General features: G+C 52.4%; 2 protein-coding genes and 1 pseudogene across 4 annotated transcripts in view; all 3 read left to right on the top strand.

Annotated features, from left to right (window-relative positions):
• Positions 1-4,139, top strand: part of RHEB (Ras homolog, mTORC1 binding) — a 40,959-nt gene extending 36,820 nt beyond the window's left edge. The window contains exons 4-8 of the mRNA XM_066385330.1: positions 366-448; positions 966-1,022; positions 1,131-1,178; positions 2,016-2,097; positions 3,637-4,139. Of these exons, the coding sequence (XP_066241427.1) occupies positions 366-448; positions 966-1,022; positions 1,131-1,178; positions 2,016-2,097; positions 3,637-3,729 (363 nt within the window). The 3' untranslated portion in view covers positions 3,730-4,139. The remainder of the gene's footprint in view (positions 1-365; positions 449-965; positions 1,023-1,130; positions 1,179-2,015; positions 2,098-3,636) is intronic.
• On the top strand, positions 1,731-1,856 carry LOC136407382 (small nucleolar RNA SNORA42/SNORA80 family; annotated as a pseudogene).
• A 3,811-nt stretch (positions 4,140-7,950) lies between the features above and the next one.
• CRYGN (crystallin gamma N) lies at positions 7,951-18,057 on the top strand. Of its 3 annotated transcripts, XM_066385332.1 has the most exons (6): positions 7,951-8,282; positions 8,750-8,818; positions 10,552-10,613; positions 14,556-14,804; positions 16,507-16,652; positions 17,807-18,057. In XM_066385332.1, exons 4-6 carry the CDS (start codon positions 14,640-14,642, stop codon positions 17,940-17,942), a joined length of 447 nt encoding a protein of 148 aa, XP_066241429.1. In that variant the 5' UTR covers positions 7,951-8,282; positions 8,750-8,818; positions 10,552-10,613; positions 14,556-14,639; the 3' UTR covers positions 17,943-18,057. The 3 variants fall into 3 exon arrangements, with proteins under 3 accessions (XP_066241429.1, XP_066241430.1, XP_066241428.1); XM_066385333.1 differs by lacking the exon at positions 7,951-8,282 and having other exon boundaries at positions 8,470-8,818; XM_066385331.1 differs by lacking the exons at positions 7,951-8,282; positions 8,750-8,818; positions 10,552-10,613 and adding an exon at positions 12,506-12,908.

The following is an 18,057-nucleotide window of genomic DNA, read 5'->3' as shown; positions in this document are numbered from 1 at the left end:
CAGGGCTGAACCCATAATCTTGTTGTATCAGAACAATGCCCTAACCAACTGAGCTACCTGGCTCATAAAAGAAATTCTAAACAAGTTATCTTTTCATTTCTTCCATTCCTTTCTGCCAGGATTTGCAGAAGTCATAACCTTTCCAAAAATCTTCGATAGCCTGAGTCATTTTTTAATATTGGCTTAAAGCACATTATCACCCCAAACCAGTCTTAAATAAATCTTGGAGTGTGTAGGCTATGTTTCTAGAATAATATTGTATTCCACTTTTTGTTTACTTTGATTTCTTGGACTAGGCAAAATGCGAAAAACTTTGGGTGAAGATTGCTTGTTATGCCCAATGTAATTATTTTTTTCTTCCACAGGATGAATATTCCATCTTTCCTCAGACATACTCTATAGATATTAATGGTTATATCCTTGTGTATTCTGTTACATCAATCAAAAGGTGAGACGGCTCCTCTTGCTTGCTGGAATTTGTCTGCTACCTAGAGACAGTATTAATGCCTAAAGATCATGCTGGAATTGGTAGTAGTAAAAATAGACTTAATTATTTAAGCTGAACGTTTTGTAGAACAAATAGGTTGTTAAGAGAAAAAAATTATCCTGGTTGCTGTTCTCTTGAACTGTGGAATAAAACACTGTATTCTTACTCGAGCTCCTTGCAGAGGTAGTGATTGGTATTTGTGTTGGTTTTATCAGCTCAGTGTTAGACTTTTTCCATTAATTGTCAGACCTGTTTTATTTGAATATTCTCAATCAGAGAATCAGGGTGACTGAGTGTCAGATACAAAGAAGTGAAATATCGGTAGGAAAAATAAATGAATTCTTTGTTCAGTTTATTTTATAATAAAAAGGTGGATCTGTGGCACTTTTTTTCTCACCAAAATTTTATATAATAAACATTTAAAAAAACAGGAGTCACAATAATTTGGGTGTCTGATTTTATACTTCCTCTTTTATAGTTTTGAAGTGATTAAAGTGATCCACGGCAAGTTGTTGGACATGGTGGGGAAAGTGCAGTAAGTAGTGACATTCCCTCCTGTTAGATGAGCCTGCTCTGACAGCACCCTCTGGACAGTCACTGCACTGACTGCTGTACTCAGGCTTTCTTCCTCTTGTTTTCACAGAATACCTATTATGTTGGTTGGGAATAAGAAAGACCTACACATGGAAAGGTATGTAGCTCCCAAATAATTGCCGATTTAGAGAATTAAGCCTAAGATGATTTAGTCACTGAAGTTCTCACGGCAAGAATATTTTTAGCTATTGCCTATTTGTGTTTCTGTGTTCAGAAATGTAGCAGAAGCAAGCTCTCACGTGCCTTGGAAAATGTTTCCTCTAGAAAAGAGAGAGCAAACACTGTAGAAAATTACCTTTAATTTCTTCTACCATTTTGTGTAAAGCAAATTTTAAAAATTCCATGGTAGCATTTATTTCTTCAATAGATTGTTTCTGAGTCCTGGGGTTAAGATTAGAGCAGTGGGCCCAGTCCCCAGAGTCTGATTGCAGAGGGAAGAGACCCACTGGCCCGACGCAGACAGCCTGTGCGCAGCACTGAGCCATGGGCCCTTCATGGGTGCCCAGTTCCTGCATGCGGACGCCCTTACTCTGAGATGCTGGAGTCGGGGAAGGTGGCCGTGTGCTATGGGCTGTAAGCACGGTAACCCCATGAGGCAGTCTGTTCTGTTACCCAACTTGGGCATGACGGAAGTGCTCCCTACAACAGGGCAGGGCTGTGGGGTGGTCCTTCTCTGGGGCCTCACAGTGTCCCCATGCCAGAGCAGACTGCAGCCTCGAGCCATTGCCCAGCCTCCTGACCTGTAGCTGTGAGCACTGAAGAGGGTTGCCCAGTGTAAAGAAACAAAACAAAATGAAGCAATTATCTTGTTAATCCCGGGCCGGTGCCACTGAGCAGAAATTTCATAAACGTGGAGCCTGCTTCATAAACCCAGGTAGATGTTTTATATAATAAAGAGCAAAGCTCTGTAATTAGAATGGTCTTTTTCCTTTAGGGTGATCAGTTACGAAGAAGGGAAGGCATTAGCAGAATCTTGGAATGCAGCTTTTTTGGAATCTTCTGCTAAAGAAAACCAAGTAGGTGTTTTTAAAGCTCCTCAGGTCCGCAGCTCAGCAGGACTGCTTTCTCTCTCCCGTTTAGTCTCGAACCTTCCTTGTTTCTTCTACCAGTCTTTGGGTTTCTTTAGGCAGATGCTAAATAGTATTCAGTCAGTGTTCTTATCATGGGACCTGGAATATTTGTAGGATAAACAGAATTAAAGGCTGAAAATCCCTCATGTAAAAGACCGTATTTTGGTTAGTGGAGGAGATTTGATTATGTTTGGATATACTAGGAAGTGGTGTTAATGTTGTCAGGTGCAGTGGTGGTGTTGGGCTGATGAAAAGACTATTCTTGTTCTTAGAAAATGCAAACCAAAGTATTTAGGGGCCAAGTTTCATAGTGTCAGCAACTTAACTTTCAAATGGGATGGGTATGGATGGACAGAGAAAGAGAACAAATTTAGCAAAGATGTTGACATTTGCTGAACCCAGAGAGTGGGGCTGGGTGATTACTGTACAGTTCTATTTTTTTGTGCTTGAAAATGAGCGTAATAAACATTTAGGCGGAGGATACGGATGAACAGCTGGCCCTAAGCCCTCTCCAGTTCTGTTTGCCAACTTCGCTTCGCTTTGGTGAAAATCTGAGGACAGGGAAAGGTAGTCAGATCGGGAGGCAGGTGCTTGTGGGTCCAGAATTGTCGAGGAGGGGCTTTTGAAAGTGAGAAGGAAGGGGGAGGTAGGGTGCTTGGTGTTGGGGTGGTTGTTGTGGTGACCAGAGCTAGGACTGCCCCCCCCCAGGCTTTGAGAACAAGGATGTTTTATAACAGAGTAATAATAAATATCACAACAGCCACATTTAACAGACAGGGGCTAACCATTCTAATCATTGCTCAGCATAAGAGCACTGACCAAAATGACTGGGCTCCTCCTAAGGGGCCCGTGGGGCTGCTGGTGGGGCTAGGGGGTCAGGGCGCAGGGGGGGCACTGGAGGCAGTGACCCCGCTCCAGGAGGAGGGGGAAGGGCTGTGTCTGGGTGTGATCTCACCGCATCTGAGTCCACACCGAGAGTTTAAAGGGAGTAAGAATAAGGGGGTCCAGAGGAAGAATGGTGAGGGGAGCCTGGCCCCAGGAAGGAGGTGGTGAAAAGGGGAGCCTACCCAGCCTGGGGCCCACTGTCCCTGCAGGAGGGGAGCGTGGCTCCGGGAAGGAGGTCTGAGGGAAACGAGAGCCCTTGGTGAGGCAGTTCCACGGATGCAGGACCTAGAAATTTAGAGGTTCCATGGGGGCTGGGTGGACGGTAGCAGGTGGCGGATGGGGTGGGGACTGGGACGCTGTGGGCTTCCTGCGATGACCCATGAGAACAGGATGAGGAGCCTGATAGAGGGGGTGGTTCTGGTCTTGAGTCAGGTGGTGGGGGGGTGTGCGTGGGGAGGGAGGACAGCCAGTCTCTGTGGTTCTGGGTGGCCTCTGCACCTGCACCCACGGGCTGCAACAGGCTGTCCTCGGTCCTGCCAGCCGGCAGGAAGGCTGTTTCCCAGGCCTCGTACAACCAGCAGTCACGGTCTTCTTTTCCAGACTGCTGTTGATGTGTTTAGAAGGATAATTTTGGAGGCAGAAAAAATTGATGGGGCTGCTTCACAAGGAAAGTCTTCCTGCTCGGTGATGTGATTCCACTGGGGGACCCGAGGACATGGGACCCATTCTGCCCAGAGATGCAACTGCCCGTCATCCTCGAAGATAAACTCGGCTTCATTCTCCTTCTGTTGACCTGAGAGTCCATTTGGGTCAGAGCTTCCCTACCCCCTTCAGATTATGTTGAACTCCGTCTCTGTCCACATGAGTTCACCTTCACTTTCAAATTTTAAGCAATCATATTTTCAATTTATATATTGTATTTCTTAATATTATGACCAAGAATTTTATCGGCATTAATTTTTCAGTGTAGTTTGTTGTTTAAAATAATGTAATCATCAAAAGACGCATATTGTTACACTACTATTAACTAGGCTTCCGTATATCAGTGTTTTATTTCATTGTGTTAAATGTATACTTGTAAATAAAATAGCTGCAAACCTTAACTCCTCGCGCTATGCAGTGTGGCTTCTACAGAGGAAACCTTGTCTAGCGAGGGTTCTTCCCGGCCCTCAGGAAGGCTCCGGGTTGGACTCTAGGCACTGGTGGCGGTTGTGGCCGCAGGCAGAGGTGAGCAGAGCCCTGGGGAAGCTGACAGGGTCCACCAGACAGCAGTAACGGCGTGGGGAGAGCGCCAGAATGGGGGTGGGTTTCTGTCCACTCACTGAGTGGCCTTGGGGGTCCAGGAGGGTGTCCCTGTTCTCCCTCCACCCTTGACGCCCGCCTTACTGGGTGCATCCTGCAGGCAGGGCTGCTGGGTTCATCAGTGGAGCCGTCGGCACCTGCCTGTGTGCTGGCTGCTGGCGGGAAAAGGACACGTAAGAGACAGTTACTGTCCCCCATGCTTAGCTCCATGTCCATGGCAGGTAGATTTGCTTGTCAGCAGCCCAGGCCTCCAGTAGTTTAGAGACACGGGGGCTGTTGCCCACACGTGTTCTGTGTAGGCTCCATGGCCCTTCCTTGGCCAGCCGCCCCCTCCTGCTCTGCAGGTGCAGTGGGGAGGACGGAGGACCTGACTGGCTTGGTGGCCACACCTCTGGGACAGTTGACGGCTAGCAGTGTTTTCAGTGATGCCCTGTCCCAGTTAAATTTTCACAGGGCCATTTAACATTTAGGGGACATTACTATTAATAAAATACAATTTTGCTTTCTGACTAATATTTTTTTTTTATTCATTTTAGAGAGGAGGGGGAGAGATACAGAGAGAGAGAGAAGGGGGAGGAGCAGGAAGCATCAACTCCCATATGTGCCTTGACCAGGCAAGCCAGGGTTTTGAACCGGCAACCTCAGTGTTTCCAGGTTGACGCTTTATCCACTGCGCCACCACAGGTCAGGCCTGACTAATATTTTTAATGAAAAATTGTTTTTAGGCCCTGGCCGGTTGGCTCAGTGGTAGAACGTCGGCCTGGCATGCAGGAGTCCTGGGTTCGATTCCCGGCCAGGGCACACAGGAGAAGGAGAAGCGCCCATCTGCTTCTCCACCCCTCCCCCTCTCCTTCCTCTCTGTCTCTCTCTTCCCCTCCTGCAGCCAGGGCTCCATTGGAGCAAAGTTGGCCCAGGCACTGGGGATGGCTCTATGGCCTCTGCCTCAGGTGCTAGAATGACTCTGGATGCAACAGAGCGACGCCCCAGATGGGCAGAGCATCGCCCCCTGGTGGGCATGCCGGGTGGATCCCGGTCAGGCGCATGCGGGAGTCTGTCTGACTGCCTCCCCGTTTCCAACTAAAGAAAAATACAAAAAATTTAAAAAAATTTTAAATAAATAAAAAAGAAAAATTGTTTATAGACTATGCCATAATTTTGGATCTTTTAAGTATGTTTGTCTCGTCATTCCAGGATGAAATTTGAGCCTTGAGCCTTAGGAAACCTCCACCAAGTACTCACTTTTTAAATAGACAAAAATAAATTTTGACCATGTAGTGTCAGTACTTATTAACAGGGTCTGTTCTTAGGCCTGTATGTGTCGGTGTTCAGTGTCTGGGGCCAGCCATCCAGCCCACCTTTCTCGTCTGAAGCTTACTTCTGTGGAAGTGCCGACTTTCACCAGAAATGAGTCTACTGCCACAGCGTAGGCCTTAGAGGGCTGGGCCTCCTGTCTGGCAGTGGCATAATCTTGGTGCCTGTCACCCACCCAGTCACATGTTTTCTGAGCACCTGCTGTATGCTAGCTACTAGATTCTTAAGTGCCATAGACACAGCAGAAATGGTCCCTGTAGAGCTTGCATCTGACCACGAACCTTAAAGACACCACAGGGTGGGTCCAGTCTTGTTCCCAGGGCGGTGGTCCCATCCACCAGACAGTCGGTTCACTGGCCTGAGAGACTGAGTTCATGGCGGGTTCAAGTGTGAGCTGCTAGAATGTGTCTCCCCAGGGTGGGGGGAGGCGGTCGGTGGGACCTGTTGTGCACTGGTGGTGTGGTCTGCTCTTGTTCACCTGTGAAGGAGGTGCCACCCTGTCCACATGAGAAGTCAATTGTAGTCGGGGTCAGCAACCCCATGCATTGTGTCCCCTACGTGGCTGTACCAGCTGAGCTTCTGAAGAAATCCTTGCAACTGCTGGGTTTGACTACAACTCTGTTAGTTAATACTGCAGTTCATCACTTTTGAGACTTTTTTTCACATTTTAACATTTCTAAAACCAAATGAGCTTAAAGTCAGTGATGAGGTATTATGTCATCAAAGGTAATGTTTTTCTAGGTGGTATGTAAATGCAGTCTCAAGATTTACTCAAGTCATGAAGTGCAAATATAAAACTACTCTGCAGCTCATGAGAGAGGCAGGTTGTACAAATGTAAACAAACGTGACAGAATCCTGCTAAAACCGAATTATCCATCCACTCAGACTCTCAAGTCCACCACGTCTCCACAGTGTCACTGGGGGCTCTTGGGCCTGAATCGCTCATCACCCTGTTGTCACCAAGTCTCAGCCTCGGTTTGTTCCCAGAAACCACAAACTTCTCTCATGAGATGTCTGTGGGGCTGGGCCTCCGCCCAGGGCCACCGCAGAGGGGCCGCAAGGGACCACTGTAACAGACGCAGCCACCCCGGGGTTGGCAGGCCTTTGCTTTTCAGAGTTGTGAAAGGTTGATTGCCAGCCTTCTCCCTAGGTTCTCAGAGGTCCCCCTGCACTGTCCCAGATGGTGTTGGTGCAGGGCCTGTCCGGTAGCCACTTGTCTGTCGAATGGATTAGTCCGCGAACCTTTTGGTGGGGCCGCATTCTGGACAGGTTCCTTTGAGTTTGGCCTGTATCTCTCAGTGTGGTTGAAATTCCTCACTGTTTGTCAGGACGGCCTTCGCACTTAACCTAGTGAGTCCTCCCTTTGCTGGCTCAGAACGAGGAAGGTGCACTGGGTGCCTCCTGCCATTGTCACTGCCGGCCTGGGGCTCGGGCAGCAGCAGTCCTTGGTCAGCAGGAGCCAGGATGTGCCGGCACCTCCTAGACAGTCGTCTGAATGGAAACAGCTTTCACCATTTATTCTTGGAGAAAGTCTGGACTCCCGAGAAAATGTGCGGCTCCCGGGGAAGCACGGCCCCATCGGCCACCTTGCTTCCTGTGCTGGGGCCTCATGGAGACTGCCACCCCCAGTGTTTGAGAGAACAGCGCATGCTTGCAGAAGGCCCCGGCTGCCATGGTCATCCCAGCTGAGGCTCCACCAGCTTTACCAGCAGGAACCAGGCTGCCTTCCGGAGCATTGCTGTCTCCTTCACCTTCCCCAAGAAGGTTCTACGTTTAGAAAAAAGAAAGTGTACATTGAGCAAAATTTTTGTTGCCCATCTTAGAATGACCAGAGGACGTCTGCTCTGGAGTTAGACTGGAACGAAGCTGGGAGCCGACCTAGCATCCTTGTTTTCAGAAGAGGGACCTGAAAGTAGGGAGCTCGACTCACCCTTAGCCTGTTGTTTGCACTGTGCTGTGCATGAAACAACCCCTGGGCCAGCACCCCAATATCCATAGGGAACCCCAAGTAAGCGGAGCACTGGAGTAAGACTTGCCGCAGCAGCTGTGGTCCCACCTCTGCAGCTGAAGTGTGTCTTTGGGTAACTCCCTTCAGCTCTGATCTTGATTCCTGGGTCTCTGAGGGACCCCTCTGCCGGGGAGGCTGTAATGGCCACAGGGACGTTCCCAAAGCCCTATAAAATGCAGAGTCATAGTCCCGAGGAGGGCTCCCAGCTGAGGGCTTCCCCCTGACATCAGGGTCTCTGCAGAATTCTTGCACTGCTGCCGTGTGGTTTCCGGGCTGCACGTCCAAGAGGCAAGATGGAGACTCAGGAATTACCTCTCCAAGCAAGTTTACCAAATCTGAAAAAAATATTTCATTCCAGACTGGCTCATGGTATCAAGGACATGGCGATCTCTTGTGACCCTGAAACACGCGGTCTGCTGCAGTTCATGCCGATGCACTGAAGGTCGTGGTCAGACGGACCCATTCAGCTCGGTCCTGCACCTGCCCATCAAACCCCATTGCAGAACAGGAGAGTGTGCCCCAAGCAGGGACCTCAGTCCATCGGGGACTTCATCAGACTCAGAGACTCCCTCCAGTGTCCACACTCTTACAACCTAGGAAACGGCCTTGGTTTCTACTTCTAAGGTATGAATTTTCCCAAGAAATAGCAGAGGATTCTGGAAACATTACGGCCTTAGCAATGAAGCCCTTTCACCCAGATTTTCCTGCTGCCCAAGAAAGGTGTGTGTGTGTGTGGGGGGGGGGGGGGGACAGCTGCACTCCTTTATTTATTACCTACCAAAACAAAACAACACAGCAGCAGGACTGCCTGCTCCACAGGGAGCCGCCAAAGCCAGCCCTGGCTTCCCAGGGTGTTGCTTTATCATTTTATCCCCTCCTCCCACCCCCTCCATCATCAGATTAGCTGAAAAGCCACGTAAATCAGCGTGGTCATCTCTGACTTTTATACGTGGCTCAGCTGTAGGGTGGATGGATCCTCCACTTAACCCTAAAAGGCTTACGCTGAGGGCCCACCTGGGGCTGGCGGCTGGAGTGGCTGCAAAGGTTCCACTCCTCAGCACTGAAGTGAGTGGCTTGTCCTTCCACGGCAGGCAGCCTCCTGAGGGCCTCCTCTTAGTGTGGAGGCTAGAAGACCAAGGCACTGGCAGACTCAGAGTTGGGTAAGGTTTCACTTCCTGCTTCGTGGACATGGTCCTCGCATGGCAAAAGGGGTGGGGGAACGCTCTGGGGTCTTTTGTACACTAACCTCATTCGCCGGAATACAGTTTACTGTGTTACAATTCATTACTGTATTTCCCATGTGAACAACTGTAAACCTACTTTTGCCCCTCCCTATCCATTGGAGAGTGGGAATTCAACATAGGAAGTTGGAGGAGACTGGGAAACATTCTGTCGATGGCAACTGGCAAGGGTCACGTAGCAAAGTCATGTGAGAGTTGACCGGGACCCCTAGGTGATTGGCATGCACACAAATGCCGACACTTGAACGCACTTGCATGAACATGGGAGCAGCTCTCCAACCCCGGGGTGGGGGCTTGGTGCAGATTTCGTCTGTCTGGGCTACGGAAATCCCTAGAATTTGCATTTCTGACAAGTGCACAGTGATGCCGATGCCACTAGACAGGTAAGGGGGACACTCAACCTCGATTATGTCACCCCCTCAGCCAATGCAGCTCCTAGAATAAGGAAGAGATCTTGACTGACAGCTGGGGAAGATGGGGCCACCCCTTGCCCTGCCACTGGGCTGGCCGTCCCATTTCCAGATTCACCTTTGTTTTCTTCCCACAAGAGACAAAAAGCACTTCAACCAAATTGGTTGCCAACTGTGCATGCTTCTCAAGCTGGATGAAGGTGCTCCAATGCCAAATTTTAAGTTTCCCAATTTTTTTCAATTTTAGGGTTATTTTCCCCAACCATTTTTGTCCACTAGGTAGCACCTGCATCCCTGTCAGTGTGTTTGAACCCTGAGCGGTACATATCTGTGTTAAATCCTGCGTCATTGTGTCAAGATTCCCTTACGCCATGGGAAGGAGTCTGGAGGCATGGGGACCAGTGGGCCTTGGGCTCAGACAAACCGGGTTTGCTCTGTCGCCCCCTAGAGTCAGAAAAGCACAAATGTCTGCCAAGGTTTTTCTTGCTCCACGTTTTTTTTTTGTTTGTTTTTTACAGAGACAGAAGGATAGACAGGGACGGACAGACAGTAACGGAGAGATGAGAAGCATCAATCATTAGTTTTTCGTTGCGCATTGCGACACCATAGTTGTTCATTGATTGCTTTCTCATATGTGCCTTGACTGCAGCCCTTCAGCAGACCGAGTAACCCCTTGCTCGAGCCAGCGACCCTGGGTCCGAGCTGGTGAGCTTTTGCTCAAACCAGATGAGCCTGCGCTCAAGCTGGCGACTTCGGGGTCTCAAACATGGGTCCTCAGCATCCCAGTTTGATGCTCTATCCACTGTGCCACCGCCTGGTCAGGCTTGCTCCACAGTGTTTACATAAACGTGCAGGTCATGCCTCATCACAGATTGGCCCAGAAGCTATCGTGGTTGCTGGCTGTTAAGAGTACTCACTGTCCTGTGCTGGTGACCTCACAGGTCTCGTCGGGGTGAAGGGATATCTGAAAGCAGGGTTGGGGCTCCCTCAGAAAAGGTGGGGACGCTGACACTACTGAGTGTCGCTCTACCCAGTGCTCTGAGTGTCAGCCCTCTCCAGGAAGGGTGGAAGGGACAGAGGTGGCATATGTGATCCGGGTCATCAGGGGTCCTGGACCCCAGGTCTGGCACACATACTCTATGACACTGGAAAGAAGATGTGAGGCCCGATGTGGGGAGGCTCCTCTCTGTTCCCACAGATCCCAGTTCTGAGCCGGACTGCTTGGCTGTGTCTTTCTCTCAGGCTTCCTGGTCCTGCCATCATCACCTGGATGTGACCTTTGCTGAGGGCTCCATTGCCGGGAGGTACGGGGACTCACCCTCCACCCTTGTTTAGAGAGGTATCTGGCCCACTGTCCACCCTGTGCTGGCTGCGGCCGACGGGAGTGGCTCACCTTAGAGGAGAGGACCAGGCCCCACACGGTTCCCATGCTCTGGAAACGCTCATCCAAGGAGCTAACAAAATGGGCCCAGGCCACAAACTGGCAGAAGGTCCTTACAGTGCACACATACAGGAAAGGGCAAGATAATAGGGCACACACACACACGTACGCACACACACCAATAAGGAAAGACGCAGAAAAAAACAAGCAAAGAATATGAACAAGCAGGTGACAGCAGGACAAACTCAAATGGACCACGTGCAGAGGGGCAGGCGCTGAGCAGCTAGATGCAAACCCACGTGGGCACCCCTGCGGGTCTGTAGTGACCCCCGGAGAGCCCCTGCTGCCCCCAGCAGAGCTGGAGTTGAACTCAGGCTTCACCAGGCGACTTCACTCACAACTCAAAGCAGGTGGGACTGGGTTTTGGGGGGCATTTGGAAATTCGAGGGTATTTCCATTTGTCAGAATACTGGCAGACAGGGCCCAGGGACACGATGATGTCCTGCACCACACAATGAGGCGCTGCTCCCCAATGTCACCCACAAACACAGTCTTCTTTACTTGGTTTTTATATACACTGAATTTCTAATATGGAAACTTTCTACACTTTCAGCTCAAGTTTGCAATGAACCTAACACTGCTTTAGGAAAGAAAGTCTATTATTTTAAAAAATCATAAGGGCTTAGTTTTCCCATTTGAGAATAAGGGAAGAGATGTCGTTCCCTCCCAGAATGTTGGTCCACCCTTGTCATACGTATGTAACCCAGGTCCCGCTGTTTATGATTTGCCCAGTGAGAAATATCCTGCCATGTGTGTTCCTCTCTCCCTCAACTACCCATAGACTGCCTACCCTCACTTCTGCAATCTATTACCCCATTTCTGCCCCCCCACTTCCCTTTTTTTTTCCAGTTTGTCCAAAAATGTCTTCTAGAACCGATGTTCCCTCACTGTGTATGGAATTTTCATGCCTGCATGAATTCCCCTTGTGTGTGTGTCAAAACTTTGATTTTACCTGTCAATCTGTCTGTTCATTTGATGGATCGGCCCAGCCTAGAAGAACTTAGAAGGTGGGGGGAAAAGTACTCATCTATCTTTTAGCCCCCACACTCCTATGCCCCCGTGATTTGCATGACCCCCTTTCCCCTACCCTGAAGTGTTTCATCTGAAATGGTGATAAAAATATACTTTCCTCACAGCAGCTGAGACTGCTCCCCACAAGTCCCCTTCCTCCCCACCCACCAGGGCCCCCCTTCATAAAGGCTCCTGGGCTCACCCCCCAGGGAGCGTGAGCTCTGTCCTCTCTGCCCTCAGAGCTGGCCCCAGCCCCCTGCAAACCACCGGTGTCATCGTCATGTGTGGACACACCTCATCGCCCCAGCAGTCTGTGCATCTTGTGACTTCCATGTTGACTGTTCGCTCCACAAACAGCCTCGGAGCCTCTGTTCTGTGCCAACAACTTGCCATGCCAAGAGGACGTCTCATGCTGGAGAGCGTGGGGCTGCTTCTTCCCATGAACCCGTCCTTTTCCATCATCCAGGGTGGTCTGGGTACAGCAAGGTGGCTCACCAGGAGGGTGGGTCTGGTCAGGGGCGGGTGACACCAAAATGGGTCAAGGGTGAGCACTGATCCCTGAGGGAAGGGGTAGGGGGACGGATGTCATTCAGGAGGATCAGACCTAGAAAGTGAGGACCACCTGGCAAGAGATGTGGGAGGGGTCCAGGTGTCAAAGGCAGGCTGGGAGCTGAGATTAGAGCAGCAGGTGGGGGCCCTCAGGGGCTATCTTGTTTGCCCTCAGGGTGACCAGGGGAGAAAGTGAGTAGGGGAGGTCAGGGCAGGCTTTGGGGGGGGGGGCAGTGAGGACTAGAGACCTCAGGGCCAGGGCAGAGGGAGGAGTGGGCCCCGGTGTCTGTTCCTGACTCAGCAGGGACAGCCGGAGGTGGGGCTGGGGTCAAGAGGGAGAAGAGGCCTTGGAAGTGGCTGGGGCTTGCTGGGTGCAGTCACCTCTGTGAGCCCCTGACAGACCCCTGGCCGTTGCTCAGGGCTCCATGGGTTGGGTCCCCAGGCTGGGCGGCCCCTCCTGAGCTTACACGCCCGACCGCTCTAATGAGCCGGCCAAGCAAATCTTTTGTCGGGGGCGCTGACCCAGCAGGGCACCGCCCGCTATATCTGGGGGCCTGAGCAGGGACTGCTGGCCACCATGGCGCAGTGCTCGGGGAAGGTGAGTGCAATCTGAAGAACAGCGGGCGCTGAGGTGATAACTTGAGATCCCCACCACCTCCACCCCCTGTCCTTTGCTCTTGGTACTCCGATGCTGGGGACCAGCAGGGCAGACTGTTGCTTGGTACACTCTTTGCATCTGACAAACCAGAGCAAAGCTGGCTAAATGTCTTAACAGAATGGGTGGCCTGGCCCTGGCTGAGGACCTCTCTGCTGTGGGATGGGGAGGTCTCCCAGTCCTGCACTGGCTCTGCTCTCACCCAAGTCAGGAGCCATCAGGGTGGTCAGACGTGAGAGAGGCCTTGGATGGGGTGGGGGTGGGGTGGGGGAGGGGATACTTTGACTTGTCCTGTAGCCCCTGGGCCTCACTTCCCTGCCTGAGGCTGGTCTGGGTGGCTGCTCCTTCCTCGGTGGCACTTGGGGCTGGTTCCCCGCACAATGTTGAGTTTTGAGGGACCTCTGAGTCCTGTGGGTGGCTGGTTTCTCCTTGAATGTCTGAAGGGGACCCTTTACCAGGCCTGTCTTATGCAGAATGGTGGCAGATTTAGATCTCTGCCATCCTCGTTCACCTGACACAGCTTCAGGTCACTGGCAGCTTCTTTCAAGAAGAGTCTGCATGGGCCAGGTTATGCTTCAGGGACAAACAAGCCCAAGAGCACCGCCACCCATCGTGGCCCATGCATCCCCCCTGTACCTCTGAGGGAGAGCCCAGAAATGGTGCCCTGGCTCTCAGAGCTTCCATACCCACATCCCTCTGACCAAAGCACATGGCCCGTCTAACCCCTAGGGGGTCCAGATAGGCAGTGCTCCTACCACAAGTGACAACACCCATGACCACAGCAGCAAAGGGGATGCAGGGAATGCCCCTTGTACTTGGCCAGGGCCCTTCCAGGAGCAGAAGTCTTGAAACCCTCCAAGAGTTCTTGAACAGTGGGAATTTTAGGTCCCTGGGCAGAAAGGGAGTCTCGGGGTTGCTGCGGGTCACGTTCATTTGGGGACAAGGAGAACCCCATCACTGCTATGAAGCCATAGGCCGCTGTGTCTGACAGGCTCAGGTGACGCCCCAACTCCAACACACGCCTATCACCCAAAGGAGCACCCGGCTAAGTAAGCAAAGGGGTGGCTACAATGCAAAGCCCTTTTGAGCCATTAATCCTCCGAGCCCAGCCCTGACCCAGCGCCAGGGGTTTCTGTCTCTCCCGTGGAGGGGCTAGGCCCGGAGCCTGACTTTCTGAACACTTCAAGTGCTGGGGTTATGATAGTGGGTTATGTATGGTCTTCTGAAAACATTTCTTAGGATGTTATACTTTAATAGGAAACAAAGGTTGAGTTTTAAAAATGCAATGGGAGTTTGGAAAAAGCCTGTTTTCAACCGGCCCCCCTGGACAAAGGGGAAATTGTTGTCCTGAGATTTGTCTGCTCAACGTGAGCTCCCGGACTGGGAGGGACAGGCGGGCGCTGGGTCTGACCCTGACCCGCCATCTATGCGTTCTTTCGCCTGGTCAGCAAACGGAGTTGAGCACCTACTGTACGCAGCAGGTCCAGGCTTCAGTGGCGCTGGGAGTCAGGGTTCCATCCAGGGTGTTGGATGGCAAGTGTTTGCTCCCAGCACCACCTGAGAGAAGCCCGTGACCCCTGGCCTTTCTAGATCACTCTCTACGAGGGTAAGCACTTCACTGGGCGGAAGCTGGAGGTCTTCGGGAAGTGTGACAACTTCCAGGACCGAGGCTTCATGAACCGGGTGAACTCCATCCGCGTGGAGAGCGGAGCCTGGGTCTGCTTCGACCACCCCGACTTCCGGGGCCAGCAGTTCATCCTGGAGTGCGGCGACTACCCCGACTTCTTCCACTGGAACGGCCACAACGACCACATGGGCTCCTGTCGGCCTGTGGGCATGGTGAGTGGGCCACTCCACATGGGGGCACACGGCTGGACCACCGAGGCCAGACATGGGACAGTCATGAGGGAGCATGGGCCTCCCAGCTTGAAGAGCTTACGAAGCTGTGGGACCTTCGAGACAGACAGATGTCCCACACAGACCCAGCCCCTCCCGTGTGTGGGGGACGCACAGGGACCCAGCTAGAGAACCCCTGGGCCTTTTTAGGCCTCTATTTTCAGGCACGTCTCAGAAAAGCATTTTAAATTCCTGATCACAAAATCTTGCTGAATTGTCCATTTAAAACGCTGTAGGAAAGATCAGAAGTTTGTTTTTGCAACCAGACGGAGCACTGAGCTATAAAGTAAGGCGGATGAGGGTCCCTTGTGTCCACCAGGCGGGTCATCTTACAAAGAGCAGTTTTCAAGACCCCTTCGGTGCTCAGCTGTGGAAAAAGGTGATGGGGGTTTTTCATCGCTGGCCGGTAGGCGGCTAGTGGGGGTTCAGGAGCCAACAGGCGGTGGCCATAGCACAGTGTGGCACAGGGCGGGCAAATAAGGAGTGTCACTCCCGTGGTAAAGGGCTGTGTGTGTCTGGTCGTCCCCTTGGTGGGATTGGAGGATTGGGTTCTTCCCAAGTCACAGTTCCTAACCGTCCTGCTATAAGTTCCGGAAGGTCCGGTGCGAAACGGCTGATTGCTGAGACCAGGCTTGAACAGTTCCCATCAGAGTCGCTGCTACCCTGTGTCTACCTGCCAGGGGGGGACCCTCCCCTGCATGCCCATGGGGGGAGGGGCAGAGGGTGGCAAGAGTGCTGGTGAACATCTGAGAAAGCCTGGGGAAGGGGCCTCCGGTGTGAAGTACCCCTCTCTTTTTTCTACACGGTTGCAGAAACCAGCTGGGCTTTGGCAACCTACATTGTAAGAGGGCTTTCTTAGTCTTTACCACCAGGCCAAGGACATTTGGAAAAAAAGAATTTACATGGTTGGCCCTGGATCTTGCATAGTGCTATTTGCATAAGAAACATCTTCGGTGTCTTTCCATCTCCTAAGGAAGAGCCGTCCTTGGGGCCGTCTGTGACACAGCTCCAGCCCCTGCCTGCACCAGCCAGGCTGCAGCCAATCAGGAGCTGTCCCACCTCTGTCTTTTGGAAACAGGGGGACTCTTAGAGGGAGACCTGTGTCCTCATCGCAGGGACACAGTGGGCATTTCAGCGAAGGAGATCTCTGTGTCTGCTGTAGACTTCTGGCGTCATGTTTTCTTAAAAGGTCCTATTATTATGGTTTGTAAAATATTATCAGTTAAAAGGCTTGTGCAAGGCCTGTGCCTCAAGGTGGGGAGTGGGAGGTGTGGAGAGCAGAGGACTGAGTCAGTGTGGCTGGAGCATTGCACCAGGACGGACCCCAGCACCACATGCTGTCTGGCCTCCAGTTGAAGGCAAAAGAGATCGATTGCTTCAGGGGCTGTGCAGCTTTTTAAAGTAACAGAGCGCTTTCATTTAACTGAATTGAATGTCCTGGGCGAGAAGGAATGGAATGGGTTGGAGTAAGTGAGGGGTTGGAGGCACTCACAGGCCCCTGCCCAGGAACTCTTGGGTCCTCTGAGCTCCTAGTGATTCCAAGTTCCTGCCCACATGGGCTTCTGTTTATGGAGAGGGACACTCCACCCTGTTGACCTTTCCTCTTTTCTCTGCCGGCCTGCCTGCCGCCCATGTGGACCCACAGCACGGGGAGCACTTCCGCCTGGAGATCTTCGAGGGCTGCAACTTCACGGGCCAGTGCCTGCAGTTCCTGGATGACTGCCCCTTCCTCCAGGGTCGGGGCTGGGTCAGGAACTGTGTCAACGCCATCAAGGTGTATGGGGACGGAGGGTGAGTACAGGCGGCAGTGTGGCTGCCAGTCACAGACACAGCTGGGCCTGCCAGGCAGGTGTGGGAAGCTTTGGGGTGGGTCAGACCCCCTGCAGGCAGGTCGCTTGCCCCAGAGGTGGTCTCCCTCCCTCAGCTGCCTCCCCTGTTGCAGTCAAGCAGTGTCGTGGCTGCCTCCGTAGCCCTGGAAGGCCACAGTAAGGGGACGCGGGTCCCCAGGGGCACCACTGAGGAAGATGGTATCACAGCAGAAGCAGAGGCAGGTCACTGGGACTGAACAGATCTCATGGACGGTTCCACAGCTTTCCTGAACCAGGGAAACCTTTCTAATTACCTAATGACCTTCCTCATTCCCTTCACCTGCCTCTAGGAATGAAGAGCAGGCATGCTTCCCCTTGCAGGCCCGGCCCAGGGCTGGGTCCTCCGTGGAGCTCCTAGACTAGTCCGCACCCTTTTCTGCGGTCTGTGCTCTCTCTCGGAGTGATTCACTGCTGCCCAGGGGCTTGGAGCTGTGGAAACTGCCGCCAGGGTTGGGGAGGGAAGAACCCCCCCGGGGTTCTGCCAAAGCCCCTCCATGCAGCTGCCCTCACACCCCAGTTTCCCCCAGGAGAGGATATCCCTGGGGGCAGGAACCAGTGCGTGTATGTACCTTGGAATCTCCTAACACAGCGCTAGGCACACACATGGAAACAGGGGAGCGTTTACTGGAGGAATGAATAGGAACTGGTCTCTGTTCTGTGGTGCACCAGCACTCTGCCAGGGGACAGGTACCCTCCGTGCAAAGTGTCATCCTTCCCAGCACCGGGCATGAGTGGCAGAGGGTATACGAGCAAGTACATCCTGGACTCGCCCTGCCCTTGCAGAGTGATCAGTTTGCGATGTCAGCTTGTCCTCAGCACCCTTGCTACACCCAGGAATGCCCAGCACTGACCCCAGCATGTGGGCAATGAAATGACAGAGGGTAGATGGGGAGGAAATAAGCCAGGAGCTGGGCCGGGGTCCACAGGCGCTCCCCAGAAGAAAGGATGGACTCCAGCAGGGGGTGGGGAGGGCACAGGGGGGCTGGCGCAGGAACTAAAGGGGGTTTTGAGCCTGCAGGTGGCCCTGGGTGCTCAGTGCCCCATCACCTGACCTCCTGCCCACCCCTCTGGCCCTAGGTGGGTTCTATACGAGGAGCCCAACTACCGAGGCCACATGTACCTGGTGGAGCGAGGTGACTTCCGCAGCTTCTCTGACTGGGGGGCCCCCAGCGCTCGGGTCCAGTCCCTCCGCCGGGTTGTCAACTTCTTCTAGCCAGGCTGCTGCCATCATGCTTGGACCAGAGGAGGCCCGGGACAGGGACAGGGACCGTCCCTTCTGGCCACATGTGGACTGGGTACCGTGGGGAATAAAAGTTATAAAAATGGAG

The sequence above is a fragment of the Saccopteryx leptura genome, chromosome 5 (genome assembly GCF_036850995.1).
Source record: "Saccopteryx leptura isolate mSacLep1 chromosome 5, mSacLep1_pri_phased_curated, whole genome shotgun sequence".
In the NCBI taxonomy this organism is placed as follows: Eukaryota; Metazoa; Chordata; class Mammalia; order Chiroptera; family Emballonuridae; genus Saccopteryx; species Saccopteryx leptura.
The sequence above is the reverse complement of the archived record's forward strand: the minus strand, read 5'-3'. Positions and strand labels throughout refer to the sequence as shown.